This window comes from Epinephelus lanceolatus, chromosome 11 (genome assembly GCF_041903045.1).
Source record: "Epinephelus lanceolatus isolate andai-2023 chromosome 11, ASM4190304v1, whole genome shotgun sequence".
NCBI classification, from domain to species: Eukaryota; Metazoa; Chordata; class Actinopteri; order Perciformes; family Serranidae; genus Epinephelus; species Epinephelus lanceolatus.
Genome location: NC_135744.1, coordinates 15,734,795 through 15,752,886, shown reverse-complemented (window position 1 = coordinate 15,752,886; position 18,092 = coordinate 15,734,795). Strand labels below are relative to the sequence as shown.

The window sequence follows — 18,092 nt, the reverse complement described above, 5'->3', positions numbered from 1 at the left end:
GACGACATGTCGCTTGAGAATGTTTTCGACATCTTTTACAGTTGTAAAGTTTCATTTAAAATCCAGACAAATCCATCTCAAACACACACCATGTGAGATAAATGGTTGTGATTGGCCGGGCACATCTCAGGCCGCTGGAAATCTGTCCAAAGCAGAGGGGGACCAGACACATCTGCCAGAGGAAATAAAACATGAGCTCCCAGATTTGTCTGGTTCCCGGACAACTGTTTCCTCCCACACTGCAAAGACATGCAGGTGAAGTGAAGTAGAGAATTCAGATATTTCCCTTGTGAATGTGAGTGTGAATGTGTTTGTCTGTATGTGTTAGTCCTGTGAAAGCTGAGTGTCAGCACCCCCATCCTGCTTTGACCACAAACATCAGTAATGGTATGAGCTAATATGTGTTTGAGCTCTGATCAGGCCCAACCCTAAATTCACTCATTTTCCGTAACCTATGGACTATTTAGAGTCACCAATTAACCTGCATGTCTTTGGACTGTGGGAGGAAGCTGCAGTACCCGGGGAAAACCAACGCTGACTCAGGAAGAACATGCACACTCCACACGAAGGGGCTCCCCCACCTTGGGTTCGAACCCCCCACCCTGGCTAACTCTCTTGCAATGAGGCGAAAATGCTAACCACTGTTTCACAGTTTCTGTCTGAGCGCGACCTAAACCCGGCTCAAGCCCAACCCACAGCAGCTGTTTTGGACCCAAGCCTGATTAAAAACCCAAATCTAAAACCCAATTTGGCTTAAAACCCAAACTGTACTGCAAAAAACATGTAGCCTATATATTATATTTATAATATAATATATTTTTTAATATTACAACAATAATTACAAGCTAAGGGCTGTTGTGTTTCCACACACCACTTGTCCTTTTCCTCCTCCTTCTGCTATTTATTTTTTGTAACTTAAATTTTTTTTAGTTTCCATCAACAACAATACAGTGTATAATTTACCTTTTTTCCCAGCTGTAATAAACATTTGTACATATTATATTAAAAAAAACTACATAAATATAAGAAGAAAACAGCATAGACACCCACTCCAGTGTGTACACAGCCAAACCCATTGATTAGAATAAAACATTTTATAGAAGAAAAGTAAAAATTTAAAAGAAGGAATGAAAACTTCTGTTATGTCAATAGTCTGTCCTTTTGTGCACAACAGGTTTTGCAAAGCGTGCTTTGCCCCTTGGTCCGTGGCTGTCCAACAGTCCATGGCGATGCGGCACGTAAATGATGATCACCGCTCTTCGCTGCATGTTAACACACATCTCTCCCACTGCTAGGGAGGCAGAGGCAAACACTGCCGACTGAGTTGCCCTGTAGTTCCCCTTCTCTCTCTCTCTCTCTACTATTACTCTGATGTTCCGTCACTTTCCCTCCCTCGGTCGCAGTCTCGCCTCTTTCTCTCTCTTTCCCTCTTGATTCACTCCATTAAGTCTCCTGGCATATATGCACGAGAACCGCCATTTTCATTTTTAAAAAAAAAACAAAGAAAAAAAACTAAAACTAAAAAAAAAACAAGTAAATTGGTGAGAACCTGACCCGATTCAAACCTGGGGGAATAATGAAAAATTACAGCCTGACCTGGCTCAAACCTGGTGGGTCGCATCGGGCCCAGTCGGGCTCAGACAGAGAATCAGAGCTCTAGTATGTGTATAAAAGCAGATCACAGCATATACACAATATAGTGTATGTACAAGTGTGGGAAACAAAAGCGCGCACACACACACGCAGGACACAACCAAGGTCAGTAATTTGCTGACTCTGCAAAGCTGATTGCTGCAAAAGCAAACTTTTAATCAGAAGCAGAGGCCACTGCAGTGCTCCCTGGGGGCCTGCAGTCTCTACCAACAGCCCCTCTCACCTTACAAAGACCAGCGCTGAAGCACTTCCTGTCTGAAACGTGTCTTTGTACGTGCAAGTCGGTACAACTGTGTGAAGCGATGTTTGGATGTCTGTCTAACCTGTGCCAGAGTTAAGATCTCTAATCACTTTTTTTTTTTTTACCCCTATCCGCAAAAGCATTGATTGGTGGAGTCTGAGCAGCGGCGAGGGCTCCCTGTGGTGGCCCGCCATGCCGGGATTGGCTCAGATGGAAGAGTAATAGAGTATCGATCCCCATCCGGCCCTGCAGACACTGAAGTAATGTGAATATTGTGGCTGAGCACAGCCTAATCATTTACCCTGCTACTGAGAAGCTTTCAACCAGCTTCATAGCCCTCCTCAGCACCATCCATCAGCCTGTGAGAGGAGCCACACATGCAAACACACCACCAGGCACACAAAAAGACTGAATACAAAAAATGTAGTAGTATGAATTCAAGGATCCTTGTAGGCTGCAAATGCACATCCAGCTTTTCTCATCAAAGCTCACTGTGTGTATCCTTGAGGCTTAACAAATACAACGTAAAAGCTGGCTTCTTTTTATATTTTAAAGCATTGTTGACATCCAAGTTTGCAAACTGGCAGACTTCTTCTATGCGGATGAATGGACTGTGAAATTTATTTATCACCAGTTAAAACAAGGTGTATGTGTAATGCTATATAATGCTAAATATTGATAAATATAGTTATATAGTAAATATTCTGAAGATTCTGGTTCACTGTAACTTTCTTATTTTTGGTAGTTTTGCTATGATGACATTGTTTTCACCAGTAATTTCTGAGCTCTAGGAACAGGGTGGCCTCGCTACAACAAAGTCAAACAGGGCAATAGAAGCGAGTGGTCAGACAGTTTTAAATTTTAAATTATCTATAAAGAACAGTACCTCAAAAATTAACCTGGAAGTTGGTCTGGAAACAGGGATGGATGTTTTTTAACTACTAAAGTTAACCTTTATTTTATTTTCAAAATAAAAGTTATTTACCTTTTTGTTTTGGTAAATCTGTCTTATTATCTGACATCTTGTTAACAATGTTGCAGAGTTCCTGTATCAGAGTGATTACCAATAACCTGCTGAGTACAGTGTCAAAACTATGAAATTAAGATCCAAGCTGAAATAACTCAGATTAACATTTCAAATAAATTAAAAGATCAAGGTACTCCGTCACATTTATGCATGATAAATCAAGTAAATCAAACTGTGAAAAGTAACTAAGCACATGAATTCTAGTACTGTACTTTAGTACCAGTTTGGGGTCCATTGAAAATATTGTACTTTTTACTCCACCATATTGATTTTAGAGTTTAGTCACTAGTTTCTTTGCAGATTTAAAATTAATAATACAGTATATACAGTAACGTTAGACACTCTGAAATGGACCATTCTGCGATGGGCATCGGTACTTGGTAAAGAGGCATCGACCAAAATAACCCAAGTAGTACTGAAACATATCCAGTCAAACAATAGCTACATTTGATATTTTCTTGTACCTAGATCTAGAAAAAAAAGACTGTTTGGTTTGACATCCAATCAATGCAGGTGTTCTTCGATTTAATGTGACGTGTGTTTGGCCCGCTAATGTGGCAGCTACAGCTCATACAGTCTGTGGTATAGTGAAATCGAGCATGGCGTTTTTGATAGAGCTGGAGTGTGCCAAGATGCCACCAAAATAATCTAAAGTACAGCAACACTACAAGCCTGTTGCGTCTGGTGGCATTTTACACAAGTGATTGCTTCTATTCACATGATGGGTACCGATTCAATTAGAAAAAAGGGTATCAAATGGATTACTTTACTGGTATCTGTATCACTTTAAGGGTACTTGTATGGATTTTTTTTAAATGGTACCTAGCCCTAATTCCACCTGGTGAGTACTTTTACTTCTGATATTTTAAGTATTTTTTGATGCTGATACTTTCCTACTTTTACTTAAATAAAATGTTGCATGCAGGACTCTTACTTGTACCAGAGTATTTCTACATTGTAGTAATGCTATTTTTACTTAAAGGTTGAGTATGTGAGATTAAGGGAGATTTAGTGGCGTCCAGCAGTGAGGATTACAGATTATAATCAGATGAAACTTCTCCTGAATTCCTTCAGTGTTCACTGTTCAGGAGGTTGTTTACCAAGAGCCGAAAGGTAGTTTTACTTTACAAATCAGTGTTCCTCCTGTGCTGTTTGGCACATTGGAGACGGGCCACTGTCCAACAACCTGTTAGTGTGTGCTCACCTATTTTCTCTGATAACTGAATGTATGCTAACCTTGTTTCTCTGATAGTTTAAGACACAAACATTCAGGCGTTTTTTTTTTACTCGGAGCCAAATCATCTGCAGAGGTCTCTTTCGCACCGAAACAAACAGACCAGGTGATTTAAACCGGTAAAAACACTGAACAAAGCAATTTCAAGTACAAAAAGAAAAAAAAAATCAGTGTTTTTCCAGTGCTTTCATCACGGAGGGGCTGCTAACTATGTTGGCCAATGCAAAAACACAAATTGCCCTATCTAAAGCCAGTGTTTGCTTTGTCCATTCTTGGCTGCTGTAGCAACATGGCGGTGCAACATGGCAATCTCCATCGACGGGGATCCGCACCTTATGCAGATATCAACAGGTCATTCTAAGGTAATCAGAACACAACTACACTTATTTTCAGGTGATTACACACCAAAGAAAACATACTTATATTCCACTTCTGCCAATATATCCCCCTCAATCCTACACACTGTACCTTTAAGTAAAAGATCTGAGTAAAAAGTAATACAGGGCCAGGGATTGCTTTGGCACTACATACAGAGTCAACGGCCCACAATGACTGACTGAATTTAGCTCTGACGTTTATAATGACAAAAACGTCTGCCCAAAATAACCTGATGCATTCAGATATATTAAAGGGATAGCCAACATGGTATAAATGGTACAGAAAACTCTCTGTCAGCTGAAAAATTTCCATTGTCTCACAGCACAGACCGTCATATCGGCCCACCCCAGCCGAGTCAAGACATAAATAACACAAATCAGTGGAAGAGACGCGGGGAGAGGAAGAGGAGAAGGGCAGCAGGAGAAAGACAGACAGGTCGAGAAACAATGTGAGACAGACAGAGAGGGGGAACATTTTATTAGAGCCTGCTCTTTATGCTCGCATGCTCTGCCACTGGGACTTCATTGCAGCCATAAATATCGCCTAGACGCATCTGAGCAGGGATAACACCGAGCACAACAACCTCAGAGGGGGGGTTCGCCTGTGAACCTTCACCCTGCCACTGATTACACTTCCTCTCTGATCTTTGCATTCAAATTGTGAGAAACTTGACCAACTGTTAGTGTAGAATACAATCATTTTAAGCTATCAACCACAAATATGTCAACATATAATCATCATGAATGTATACTTTCTACACCACTGCTATGGAGATAATTCTTCACATATTCTGTCAGAAACTGCACAAACCAGGGAAACTTCATCGTCCAACTCTGCTTTTAACAGAAGCTTTCTGCCTCATTTTCTAATTTATTTGGGAGCATAAGTGCACAGCAATCCTTGACCAAAAATGGAGCTTTTCCCGTACTACACATTATTACCAGAAGCCCTGAGAGTTGTGGTGGAGAAGAAAGCTCTTTACTGCATCAGATAAGTGAGAGAATGACTGTCTTTGTGGTTTTTTGTTGCTAAAACACCAGTGGGCAAGAATGAGGATCTTCTATGCCATGGAACAGGAGCTTAGACAAATCACAATCTAATCCTAACGAAGTTTTACTAAGTCAAAATGAATCTTTCTAACACCACTACAATATGTCTGTTTTAGATGCTACAGCTAAACAAAACTACAATTTTACAGAGATATAGAGATAAGCCCTCAAATCTTGCTTCTAGTCTACCTTTTTATCAATATATTGGTAGGGATGTAATCACAAGTTTCTATATAGATTCTTTGGACAATACGATATTTGCTGATATGACAAAGTCTCAATTCAATTCAGGGCCCTGTGATCGATATGAGACCATATCAGTAAATATCTTCATTGTGTATTTCTTGGTTGCTTCCCATTATCTGCCTGCTGCTAATCTGCTAGCACTGTTGTAATGTTTAGGAAGGAGGTACACTTGCATGTAAATGATGACACAGATGTTGCACTGGGGATTTCAAAATAAAGGTATATCTTAAAAATGACGAGATGTATCAATGTTTTCACTTTCCATCAATGCTACTGGATTGTTGATCACTGAATTGATACATCATTCCAGACTGATGTATAGCTACACCCCAAAATATCATTAATGATTTCTAACAGATGGTAGTCTTAACAAGGTTGCCACAACTAAAGAAAGTTGAAATATTGTTGATCACTTGTTGTTACCACAGTTCTCACAGCTGATGAAGATGTGGACAGTTTATGTGAACATCATAAGCCCCATTTCCACCTAACACTTTCGGTATGGTACCTTTGGAACCAAAAGTAACCCTTCAGACATGGTACCTAGACCCTCGCGTTTCCACTGCAAACAGTACTTTTAAATGTGGGCGGGGTTGTTGTCTCACTGCTCCGTCCAGCACTCACTATTTCCTAAATATCGCTGACACAGATGGAAGTCTGCACCTCGCTTATCGTCCACAGAACTGAGTTGCACGCCAACATTTTAGGAACAAAATAGAACAGGCTGCAGTGAGAGTCTGTCTCCATGGGATATTTAAAAATAGTGGGTTTGTGCATTTAGTCCTTCTCAGGCAAGCTCAGGGGTTTAGTGTTGCTGTAGCCCACAGGAACGACGCTCCGCCATGCTTTTTTTTTCCTCCAAGTAAGGATTAGAAGATATACAATTCACATAATCAAGTTGAAATTAATACATATTTCTAAATGCTTGAAGATCCTCTCATTATTAAAAGTGTATATCATCCAAGAAAGACAAGTAATGGTCAAAGTTGTCACAATGAAATTTAAGGTGTGCTGATGGATAAACATTGTCATCACATCATAAATTGAGTAAACGTAAACACTGAGTAAAAGTAAATGTTCCACCTTAAAAGTTGCCGGCAGTCGGCCCAGCGTATTAAGGTGTTTTGTTTTTTTTTTCAAACTATAGCTGCTGTGAGAGGCAGCAAAACATCCTTTCATTTTATAGTTACAGTTTACTAATAAAACTCTCCACAGTATGAACAGTGGTTACATGAGCCTCAGAACCAGCCACAACTCAGCCCTGAGCAGAGTGACCGTCCTCTATTGACCAATCAGACTGCAGTGTTCACAGCTCCACCTTTTAGTACCAGATCTGCGTGATAGGTACCCCAACAGAGGGGGGACCAAAAACGGGAATGGTATGAACAAGTCTATTGGTACCATCCACAACTTTTCACAATGGAAAAGGAAAAAATGCATACTGAACTGAACTGAACTGAACTGAACTGAACTGAACTGTACCAGACTGCTTGGTGGAAACGGGGCTTTTGGGATCTGTTCCTCTCACATCAAGTCCAAATGGTGAGTATGTTTTAAATCATTAAGCAGCTACTTAATCAAAAGGGGCTTCAGTCCAATGGTTACCATTCTCCAGTAATAAATTATAAAGTGTGCCATATATGTTTAATATGAGTTAGTATATAAGTAGGTCTAAAAACACTGCATGAATCCAGACCAAAGCAAACCGACTATGGGTTTAGAAATGCCTTGAGATTCAACTTTAGATGTTAAAATATCTTTTACCACATCAGGCTTAAACTGATTTGCTATCTGTTTCAAGTTTAATCATGTGAGCTAAAAAGAGTGTGAACAGAAGTGTCAGGAAACATCACTGTCATGTCCCTGCTGGTGGAGATGGAAGATTCAGAGGTTGTATGAGCTAAAAATGTAAAGTCTCTTAAGATCCATGGAGATGATTTAGTACTCTGGATGATTCTGTATTTTTAAAGCATCCACTGGCTGCTACATATCAGACTGCTGCTGACAGGCTTTTAAAGAGGACAACACTTTCCAGACTCTTCTGAAGCTGACACTGAAATTTATGTCTATATTTGGATATTTATAGAAATCTACACCACAGCACTAAACATTATGTTTGTCAGTATGCCATCACTATGATCTTTCACAATGTAAAATCTGTACAATGTACAGATCTAAACATAAAGAAACCCATTAATCATCACATCGCTGAAATCTTCATCCACAAACACTGGGTTACCAGGGGCAACGGCTACATCCATCATCGCCAGTTTTGACAGTTTTGACAAGGACAACCTGGTGTATCACATGTTCAACTGCAGCTCAGGGGAACGTTTCATCAGATTTGCAACACCAAACCTACAATTTACAACTTGACATCATTTCACTCCTTTTCACACTTTTATCAAATCAAAACAAACATTCTTGTGAGCCATGCAAGAGTGCTGCATGACTCACAAATGTACCTGCAGTTCATTAGTGAGACATGGCTGTGCCACATTTTACAATCTGCTTATCGCTATTGTGTTATAACAACACTGTTGAATAAAGAAATCACTTTCAAAACGCTGGCATTGGACACTAAAACATGTCACTGAAAGTAATCGAGGGTACTGTAGATCCCATCATATATACGTACTGATTTATTCTTATTATTTTTAAAAACAACAGGATGTTGGTCTTAACTAAGGTCACCATGGTGATACTAACTAATATATAGAGGGACTGCTAATTATTTGGGCTACTTACTGTTTGTATGGCCCTTGTTTACCCTTGATCTCTTTATCCATGCAGTGAATGTTATTTAAGCAATACTGTTTCAATATTCCAAAATCCACATCATGTTTTTATCTAACGACTGCTCCATTCCATATTTGATGGCATTTAGCCTGTCAAAAACAACTTCTTCACTGTGGTCACACTCTGACTTGCTGCACTCCAGGGAGGCACACAGCTATAAATTATATGAATTAAAGAAAGCTGATTTAATAAAAAATAAGACTAACTCATTTAATCCAATGAATCACTTAGCCTTTATAACTATGTTTGAGAATTTATGCAATGTAGTGGTTAAGTTACAGTTCTACACATGTTTTATTTAAGTTAATTACAGCAGCAAGGAACCGGCTTTCGTGAACATTTGTCAGATCATTTGTTTATCAGATATCCTCATAACCCATTTTTTCAGTGGCTTTTTGCTCATCAGCTTTTCAGGCCCTTTGAAATAAAAAACAGAAAAATGTTTCAGATAAATTTGTTTAATAAATGTTGACTTCCAGTGTGCTTATGTTAACATATTAGGCTATATAAAATTTCAGGACAGTGAAAAGTTCTTCTAAAGCTTTTAGCCCATATACATGAACACATATAGATCATGTGTGTGTCCTGCACGCACCAAAGCAGCAGCAGCAGCTGACTCATCTTCCAACCGTTCATTAAACTCAGTTCGCCCTATAGATCAAAGTTAACAACAAACCATCCATTCTGTAGCAGTTTTTTAGCCTACTGGTTTTTGCTCTGGCAGTTACAACATTGCCATTGAAATGGCGAAGTAATATTTTATGTTATGCTGATCTGAGCACATTCTGAATGTCTTGTTGTCCAATCAGATGGTTTGGTTGAAACTACTTGTTGTATAATGTTCATTATGAACTGTGTATTCGGACACCTGATGCACCTGATGTTTCTGATGTGTCGTTCCTCTCCTCTGTGTGTAATGGTGGATATAGTTAAGTCCTATACAATTATTAAGGACATCCTATTTAATATCGAGGCACCTCTATGAAGTTCTAGCCATATAGAAAGTATGACAGCCGCTGGCCTGATGTTTTTCTTACATGCACCGAGATCTTTTTGCTCTATACATAAAAATGTACATGTTTTTCTTTACATACATGTATTATATTGTGGGGACTTCACCTGCATCATCATGTGACTACCATGTGACCCTATCATATGTATTTAAAATTGGTGTCTTTTGTACATTTAGCTAAGTCTGAATAGAGCATCTAGCTTGAAACATCACTTATGGATGTGCCAATAAATCACACTTGTTTGGTAGAATCATCCAATATCAGAAATGTCTCTGGTGATTAGGTTCATATCTGTGTTTTCAAAATGATCATACAATCATTATAATGTATGTTACGATCCATTGGTGGATAGCAAATAGGATTATTGTGTCACTTTATGCAACTAAATCATAAAATCTTTTGTTCCCAGTTTGGCACTGACATTAATAGTGATGTATGGGAGCCACATCTAACTGCACCTTTAATCACCCATGAAGTATCTTTATTGTACTACTACTCTTAGTAGTTTGTAGTGTATTAGATGCCCTGATTCCACACTACTTGTAAATATGGAAAACATGATAGCTGTGACCAAATACATAACAAAATTTTTCAGATATAAGTAAGTATCCCATTTACTTCCATCAGTAAAACAACAGTCATTTCAAACACATCAATCTGTGTTTCTGTTCTCTAACACAAAGTGTTGTCATTCAATATTTATTTCATATTTATTGCTTTTTCTACTGCCGTTAAGTTACTATAAATGCAACTCAACACTGCAAATGTTTCACATTAAAAGTCATTTGAGCTGCTGGAGGGCTTTTAATGTGAAACATTTAAGCAGGGATTGTCTCATTTAGGGCAGCTTAAAGGTCCCCTGAGGAGTTTTAAATGTATAGTAGTTCTGTTTAGCGGTTTTCTAGTGTGTCGAGTGAACATCTGTTTATATGAAACCTGTTGTTGTCTTGGTGTAATCAGTAACAGAAAACAGCATCATACTAAAATATGATAAAAAAAAATATGCTTATAAAAACAGGAAATTAGACATAAAGACCAATATTTGACAATTTTCAAGAAATAAAGATCTGGGTAATTGAAACATCGCCTTACATATGGAATTAGAGTTGTTTCAATGGAAATTATGGAATATTGTCAAACAAATCTACTCTCGTACAGATAGTGTTATGTGTGTGTTGTGTGACCATATTGTCCTGTGTACGGAGTAAGAGGGTCTTTAATGTCTAACCTTGACTGTGCAGAAATGCACTGTAGACTTTGTGTGTGTGTGTGTGTGTGTGTGTGTGTGTGTGTGTGTGTGTGTATGTGTGTGTAAGGTGAGTGAGTGCCATATTTTAAATGAGCTTTTGTCAGGAACTTCATTAAATTTTGATTGTTCTGAACATTTCATTCTCTCTAACCCACTCTGCCCCAAAGTAGTTTGATGTTTAACTTCATTATCATGCACTCTCCCCTGAATGAAACACTGCATTGGGAATGAGCTTTCAGTAACCATTAGGAGGAAGAGGCAGAAACTCTGCATGTGTTTAAGGTGTCCAGTCAATCTGGATTAGTAGAGTGAAGGGATAGTGTTGGTGGCAGAAAGTAACTAAGTACATGTGCTCAAAGACTGTACTTTACATGAGTCATTTTCCGCAACTGTTTACTTTTAATCCACTACACGTATTTGATAACTTTAGTAACTACTGACTTTGCAGTTTTGGGTTTTAGAAGACAAAATATTTTCAACAAATAAATGATGATATAATATAATGGATAAAGATAAAGTTTGATTAGTTCAATACATTTAAAATTATAATGCGATTATATACAATACATTATTTTGGAATGTGCCATTCTGCAAAATGAGTACTTTCACTTTTGGTTCTTAAAGTATATTTTGATGCCAATACTTTTGTACTTTTAGTTAAGATGTTTTACTTAAAGGGACATTTTGCCAATTTCCAACCAGGTCTGTGTCACCGCGGTGTGCAGAAACAATCTTTGGTTTCCCCATGTGTCAGCAGGAACTCCCCAAACATGTCTTCAACAAGAGACTTGAGCAACAGATGACACGAATCGCATCATTTCATGACACTGATGATGCATTTGGTGTCATTTGGCGGATTTTGGCTGGCAGCATGGGGGAAGCCTTAACACCGTTCATCTACACACTCTCCCCACCCCAGGATGAGGCAGACCTGGTTGAAAATCGGCAAAGTATCCCTTTCACTACAAGATCTGAGTATTTCTTCCACCTCTGGTAAAATGTAACTATCATTTTTGTTGTTGTTGTTGTTGTTGTTGTTGTTTGAGTCTTTTGCTTAGTGCCATTCAGCTTTTCTTAACGTTAAATTCATCTGTGCATCCTCACAATATTATTTGGTTCCAGATGTTAGGTGACTACTTGCAGGGCTAGCTGGTGAACTATTGTTTGTGGCAAGCTAACTGCTAATATGCTAGCCAGCCAGGACATACCAGCAATAGTCACTCATCACAGCTCCCAAGCTTCTGTCTATTTCCTCTCTACTGTGTTTTGTACTCCTCTCTGGCAGTGTGTTCTCAGGACTGTTCATCTCTTCAATCAATAGAAACATTAAGTGAACAGGGGAAACAAGCTCTTCACGCTAACCAGATTGCTAACTGCATTATTAATAATAATAACAACAGTATAATAATATAATAATGCATTTTATTTATAGGCACCTTTCTAAGCACTCAAGGACACCTTACAAGACAGCTAAAAAAAGCAATGTATCCATAAAACATAAAATCAAACAATTCCATAATATACAATAAAAGTTCATCATCATTGCAAGTCTCATTATGTTATTAGCTTGTTCGCTAAGAGGACAATAAGTTCACAAATCTATTTAAAAGACTAGCATCTTATAGCTACCTGCAAACTACTTATCTTTTGCAGAGCAGTCTATACTTCCACAAAAGAGGTCAAATGAATGTTGATGGTACAACACAGATCATAAGCTACGATAGCCTCCTCTATGTCAGACTCCACAGCCCTGCATTCTTTCGGAGGTCAGCACTGTTCAGACGGCCAACAGCAGAAATTTGTGAGTCAAATTTGAAATCAAAGTTGAATTTGAGCAATTTCACTAATCACGTCAATTTCATTTGAAATAAGTCATCCTGTCCGTTTCAAATTCTGATTTTTTTATATTTTGTATTGGTCAAACCTAAAAACATAGATGCCGATATCTGTGTATTTCTGGATACCAGAGAGAACACAAACTTATTTTCAGAACCATTTTAACTTATTAACTGTTCATCTCCTCACAAGATACATTACTCTATATAAGAATGTACTTTCCACAATGGCCTTTACAAAATTACTAAAGCAAGTTTCATTTAGTTGTTTGTAATTCACCAAACATAAGTAGTTTAAGAATTCAAGTCCAAGCCATCAACAGCATCCCTACCATGTAAGAGCATCAATACAAATCTTTTTAGAAAATGTGCCTGTTCAGGGTTCCTAACCTCGTGACATAAACTGCCATCAGTGGAGATACAAATCATGTCCTGACAGAAAATGAAAAGGATGCTCCCCCTGCTTTTTCTCCTCTTGACTTCTTCCAGTTTTCAGTCTGCATGACTGACATCAGCACAGACCAAAACATATAATCTGTGTGACCCAGTTTCCATGGCAATGCACGCTGGCTGCTGTTGCAGCGGCACACAGGCAGAAGGAGGTTACTCCATCCAGAGCCACAGCCTGCTGTGTGAGGGGGGATAACAGTGGCAGGGGAGTCAGCTCACTAAATCCTGAGGCCCTGCATCTGATATCATCTGCCACTGAAACATACATACAGTACCGGCTTACACAAGAAGAGCAACGACTGATGACTGCTGACATACTGTTATTTACAGTATATTTATTTAGTCATAGGTCATCAAACTCTCTTCATGAAGGGACCTTTGGCTCCGAGAGCTCCCCGATGTGAATGTTTAAAGGTCCAGTAACTACACTCCATGTACATATGCCAAGTTACATAAAATTATTACATTTCTGCTGGGAGTTCAGCTAGATGGTTAAGTGACAACAGCACCTCACTGACTGACCAGGTGTTTACATTTTCTTAATGCAGTCAGGGATCCAATTTGTCATTTTAAGTGTCTCATATTTGGATAAGATCCAGATAAGATGTTACGTTCGTCTGTTTCATTTTTTCCAGCTAAATGCACATTGGTGTGACCTCAACTCCAGTCAAGAGGGTGGCGGAGGCTGTTTGGTAACCGCCAAAACAGGCAGAAGAAGCATAACTTTTACACTTTTGCAGTTCAGCTGCAACACCGGATAGTTAGCGATAACAACTATGCCACGACCAACACATGGATAAAGTGCTTTTATGGATTACTTGAAACCTTCCACAGATCTGAGCAATCAGATTTCAATCCATCTTAAATGCTGCTTGGATGCATTTGCACTGAGCTGTTCGGACAGCAGTCTAATCCGCCTGAGACACATTGAGTGAAGTAATTTTTTTGTTCACTGTCGATCCTTATATGATTTTTATGCAGCTCTTGCACCATTTTATAGACATTTTGCTGAGTGTTGCAGTAATTTATGAAACCTTTACTTAATAATCACATCCTAGGCAGGCACTGATGATGCAGCTAATAAACACATTTTCCATTCCAGCTTTTACTGACTATACCCCATTAATCAAAAATATATTGTATCTGAAATATAAAAATAAATTAGCACCAATTTTCATTTAGTCCTGGATGCTTAGAAAACACATCAGCTGTGCTGGCACAGATGCAGTATAGTTTATAAATAGAGTATCCCAGGAATGAGTCCTAAAACCTGGAAATGAGTTAGCATTTTAGCACTCCCAGTTCCCTCGTCTCAAAGTAAATGGTTTTTTTTTAATGGATTTTTGGTTAGATGCCTGAAATAAGGTCTGTGTTTACAACAAGAGACTTTCATGTTTTGTTCTACAACATAAAATACGTCAGTAAATACCCCACTTGTGAATTATGAAACTTTTATGTGTCTTAAAAAAGGCAGTTGCTCACAAGTGGCTAAACAAGACTAGAGAACATCATCATGCCGAACACTGCTTTACAGCCTCATTGTGGTGGCGACATTAAGTCATGCCACCGTAGTGTAGTTTGTTTATAGCCTAACGTTAGCTTTTTACTTCTGGTAGTTGCATTTAAGCTTCTAAAATCATAAAAGTGGTGTTAATTTGTGAAGATTATCATCCTGAACAATACGTGTAAGTATCATATATGTTTGTTTGCCACAGAGCTTATTTTCTGGAATAATCCAAACCAAGTGATGACCAAGACCAGAGTGTATCGAGACTGAGACAAGACCTACACTTTGAAAAGTTGAGACCAAGAGAAAACCAAACCAAACCAACGCAAGGCAAAACTGACTCAAGACTAAGACCAGAGCAGAGCTAGTCCCACACTACACGACACACTTATGATAACATGTGGAACATGTGGAGCATGCAAAACAGGCACTCCTGAAATTTATCTGAAAGATTTTGAAATAAAATCCTGAGTCTTCTTTGTCTGAGAGCGACACAAGACTAAGCAATAATGTCACTCAGGGACGAGACCTTCAAAAAGATCTCCAATACTAGAAAACTGCACAAATGAAACACCAGAGCTGGTAGACCCATCTGCAGGTTACCGGTCGGCAGAGAGAGTTGCGTCTAAGATGAGGATGGTGTGTTGGTGTTGCTCCACTGTTGTAAATATGTACATGTAAACCAATGGGTTTACAACATGCTAACACACATTCAGTGGCATCACCCAGAGGTGCTGATCACCAGGACAAGGAAAAAACAAACTGTAATATGTATTTTCAGTTTGATAGCATAAGAGATGCTTTTCAGTTTTATAGCCTGTTGTGACCTATTGTCTTTTGGAAAACTGTTGGTTCGGTGTTCGTCTAGTTTAACACAGACGTGTTTGAAATGTTCCTTACTTTTATAATGAGAATAGCTTCCAAAGATGCCAGCTATAACAAAACGTTACTTCAGTTACCAGCAAGAGGACTGTGTTTGTCTTTAGCCCCTTTTATACTGCGGGAATATACTACGGGAATATTGTGCTGTTATTCCACCTCACAGTTCTGTATATAAGGTACGATTGTGGAACGGTGGGACAGAGTTGTCCCACCTCTGAGCCGGGCGTAGAGGTAGTAACAGCGCCAAAAAACGATGTCTATATAAATGGGGCGGCTGGCAGGACGGGTTCATGGGCGGCACAGGTGTGACGTGTTGACGATCTGTCATGCATGCAACCCACTGCAGGAGATTTAAAAAGTAGGTTGTAGCAGTTAGCAGCTAACTCAAAGAAGAAAACTGGGATAAAAATGTCCACAAATTGGAAAAACAATTAGATCCGGGAACTCCTTGCCCTCCGAGCAGAGAAGGAGATCAGCTGCCATATAAGAGGGGTGGTGAATGATTGTGATTGCAATGTTATGCCATTGTTATTGTTTATAAAGCGATGTTGACACCTTTGTTGTATGTCACACTAGAGGCCGGCACTAATGTGCTACATGTCACCCCCTGCCTGTCTCTTTTGATTCCGTGATGCCGGCACGCTGTCTAAAGTCACACACAGGAGCAGGGTGATGCCGCCATTGTTTGGTTCTGTGTAAAAATTCAGCGGCTTATAGCGTAACCTCTGTAAAAAAAAGATCCTTATGCATTTGTTTTCTTCCACTATGCTGTCCTTGCACTGAACCATGACTCCTAAACTGGGGTATGAACTGAACCATGACTTCTGTGTACCGTGTAACATCCCTATTTACTACCATATAATTGTGCCATGAACTATCATCCATACTGTACGACTGTATGTATTTTGGAACTGTTGGGGCCAGATAATGGTCATAAAGATCTATCAACAGCCCAAAACCTAAAAAATATTTATCTGATTTTATTAATTAAAACTCTTTTACTGAACAAACCAACTTACCCGAGGCCTCTTCCAGATCACACGTCCGATCCTGTTGCCCTGATAAAAGAGCGAGTCGTCGGTAGCGGGGAAGCGGGGGTCCTCGAAGAGCAGGCCACTCTGCAAGCACTGCCTCTTCAGGGTGGAGTACTGCTGCCCCTCGAAGGCCTTCACTGAAGTGAACATGCTGCAGCCCTGAAGGAAACGAGAGGGATGACAAGGAGGGACGCCGGTCAGACCAAAAGTTGTACATCACATATTACACACACAGGATATGCATTATATCATCAAGCTTTCACTCACACATTTTTATGAACACTGTATTTCATCTCCAACAAGTAACCTCCCCTGGTATTTCTCAAACCAAATTCCCCTCCCCACTACGCGTCTTGTTTTTTCATTCACTCACATGCAGCTGACTGACAGCAGAATCCAGCAGACTTTAATACCTGAACAGTGAAAGTCCTCAGTGGAAACAGGAAGTCGATGTGCGCGGCTGCCTCGAGCACAGCCTGGATTCAGTGGGTCAAAATGATTAATCTGTCAATTCACTGATATTCCCCAGAGCCTAATTATCACTGCTATGCATTAAAGGAGCCATGTACACATTGATCAGCTGAATACTGGCAGGGCATACAGAGGGACTGGTGAGTCAGTGTGGAGGCAAAATAAGATGGAGCTATTGAAGGCATGATCAATACTGAAACATTCAATACACACAAATAAACACTGGTTTTGTCTCCACCAACTCTTGAAGGAAATACCTGACTGTTTAGCAGATGTATGTTCCACTTTGTTCACCAGCTAGTCCCTAACTTGCCAACAGAAGCTATCTACAGAACAGCTGTCTACAAAATTCAAGTTCCAGATGTGGTGGGATTGTGGTGAGCATGGATTTTTGGCTTTTATTTTATGAACATTTCCGGAGTCTACTTCCTGTGTGGGTTGTGTGCTGCTGTGTTTACCTGTCTCCAGAGGCTTCTCCCCTCCCCCGCCCTGCACTGAGGCTGAGTGTGCACACCTGAGAGTCATCTGCAATCAACGGGCTTTAAGACTGCCACCGACTCTAGCCTCAGTGCCAGAGTATTTGCGACTGTACGCAGTGGTATCTCGGCTCCTCTATTCCTCCAGTGATTTGAGTAATCTTGCAAGTTTGATTGTGTTTTTTGCTCGTCGAGTGTTTAACCCTCGTTCTCCTACCTTTTTTCCAGTGTCTCCCTCCGTGCCTCACAGCAGCCCACAGCCCAGCACTCTCACCTGGTTATCCCACTCTGCACCTGGACTCCGGATCTCCTTTGTTCTCTGCATCATTCTGGCTCAATAAAACTGTTAAACCCTTTTCCCTCGGTCTGTCTGCATTTTGGGTCCATAACCTTGCTGTCACCACAGAGATGGTTGTCATTTTTGGAGTGAAGCTGTTTATTATGCAATAAATCAAGGAAATTATTCTTGCTGGTACACATTAAACAGAGTTCTGGTCACATCATTAGAGATGTACCAAATCCTAAAAATGCCAACATATGAGTGACAA

General features: G+C 39.6%; 1 protein-coding gene across 1 annotated transcript in view; it reads right to left on the bottom strand.

Annotated features, from left to right (window-relative positions):
* Window positions 1–18,092, bottom strand: part of capn5b (calpain 5b) — a 66,814-nt gene that overhangs the window by 35,244 nt on the left and 13,478 nt on the right. Inside the window, exon 2 of the mRNA XM_033644779.2 lies at window positions 16,583–16,756. Coding sequence (XP_033500670.1) covers window positions 16,583–16,747 — 165 coding nt within the window. The 5' untranslated portion in view covers window positions 16,748–16,756. The remainder of the gene's footprint in view (window positions 1–16,582; window positions 16,757–18,092) is intronic.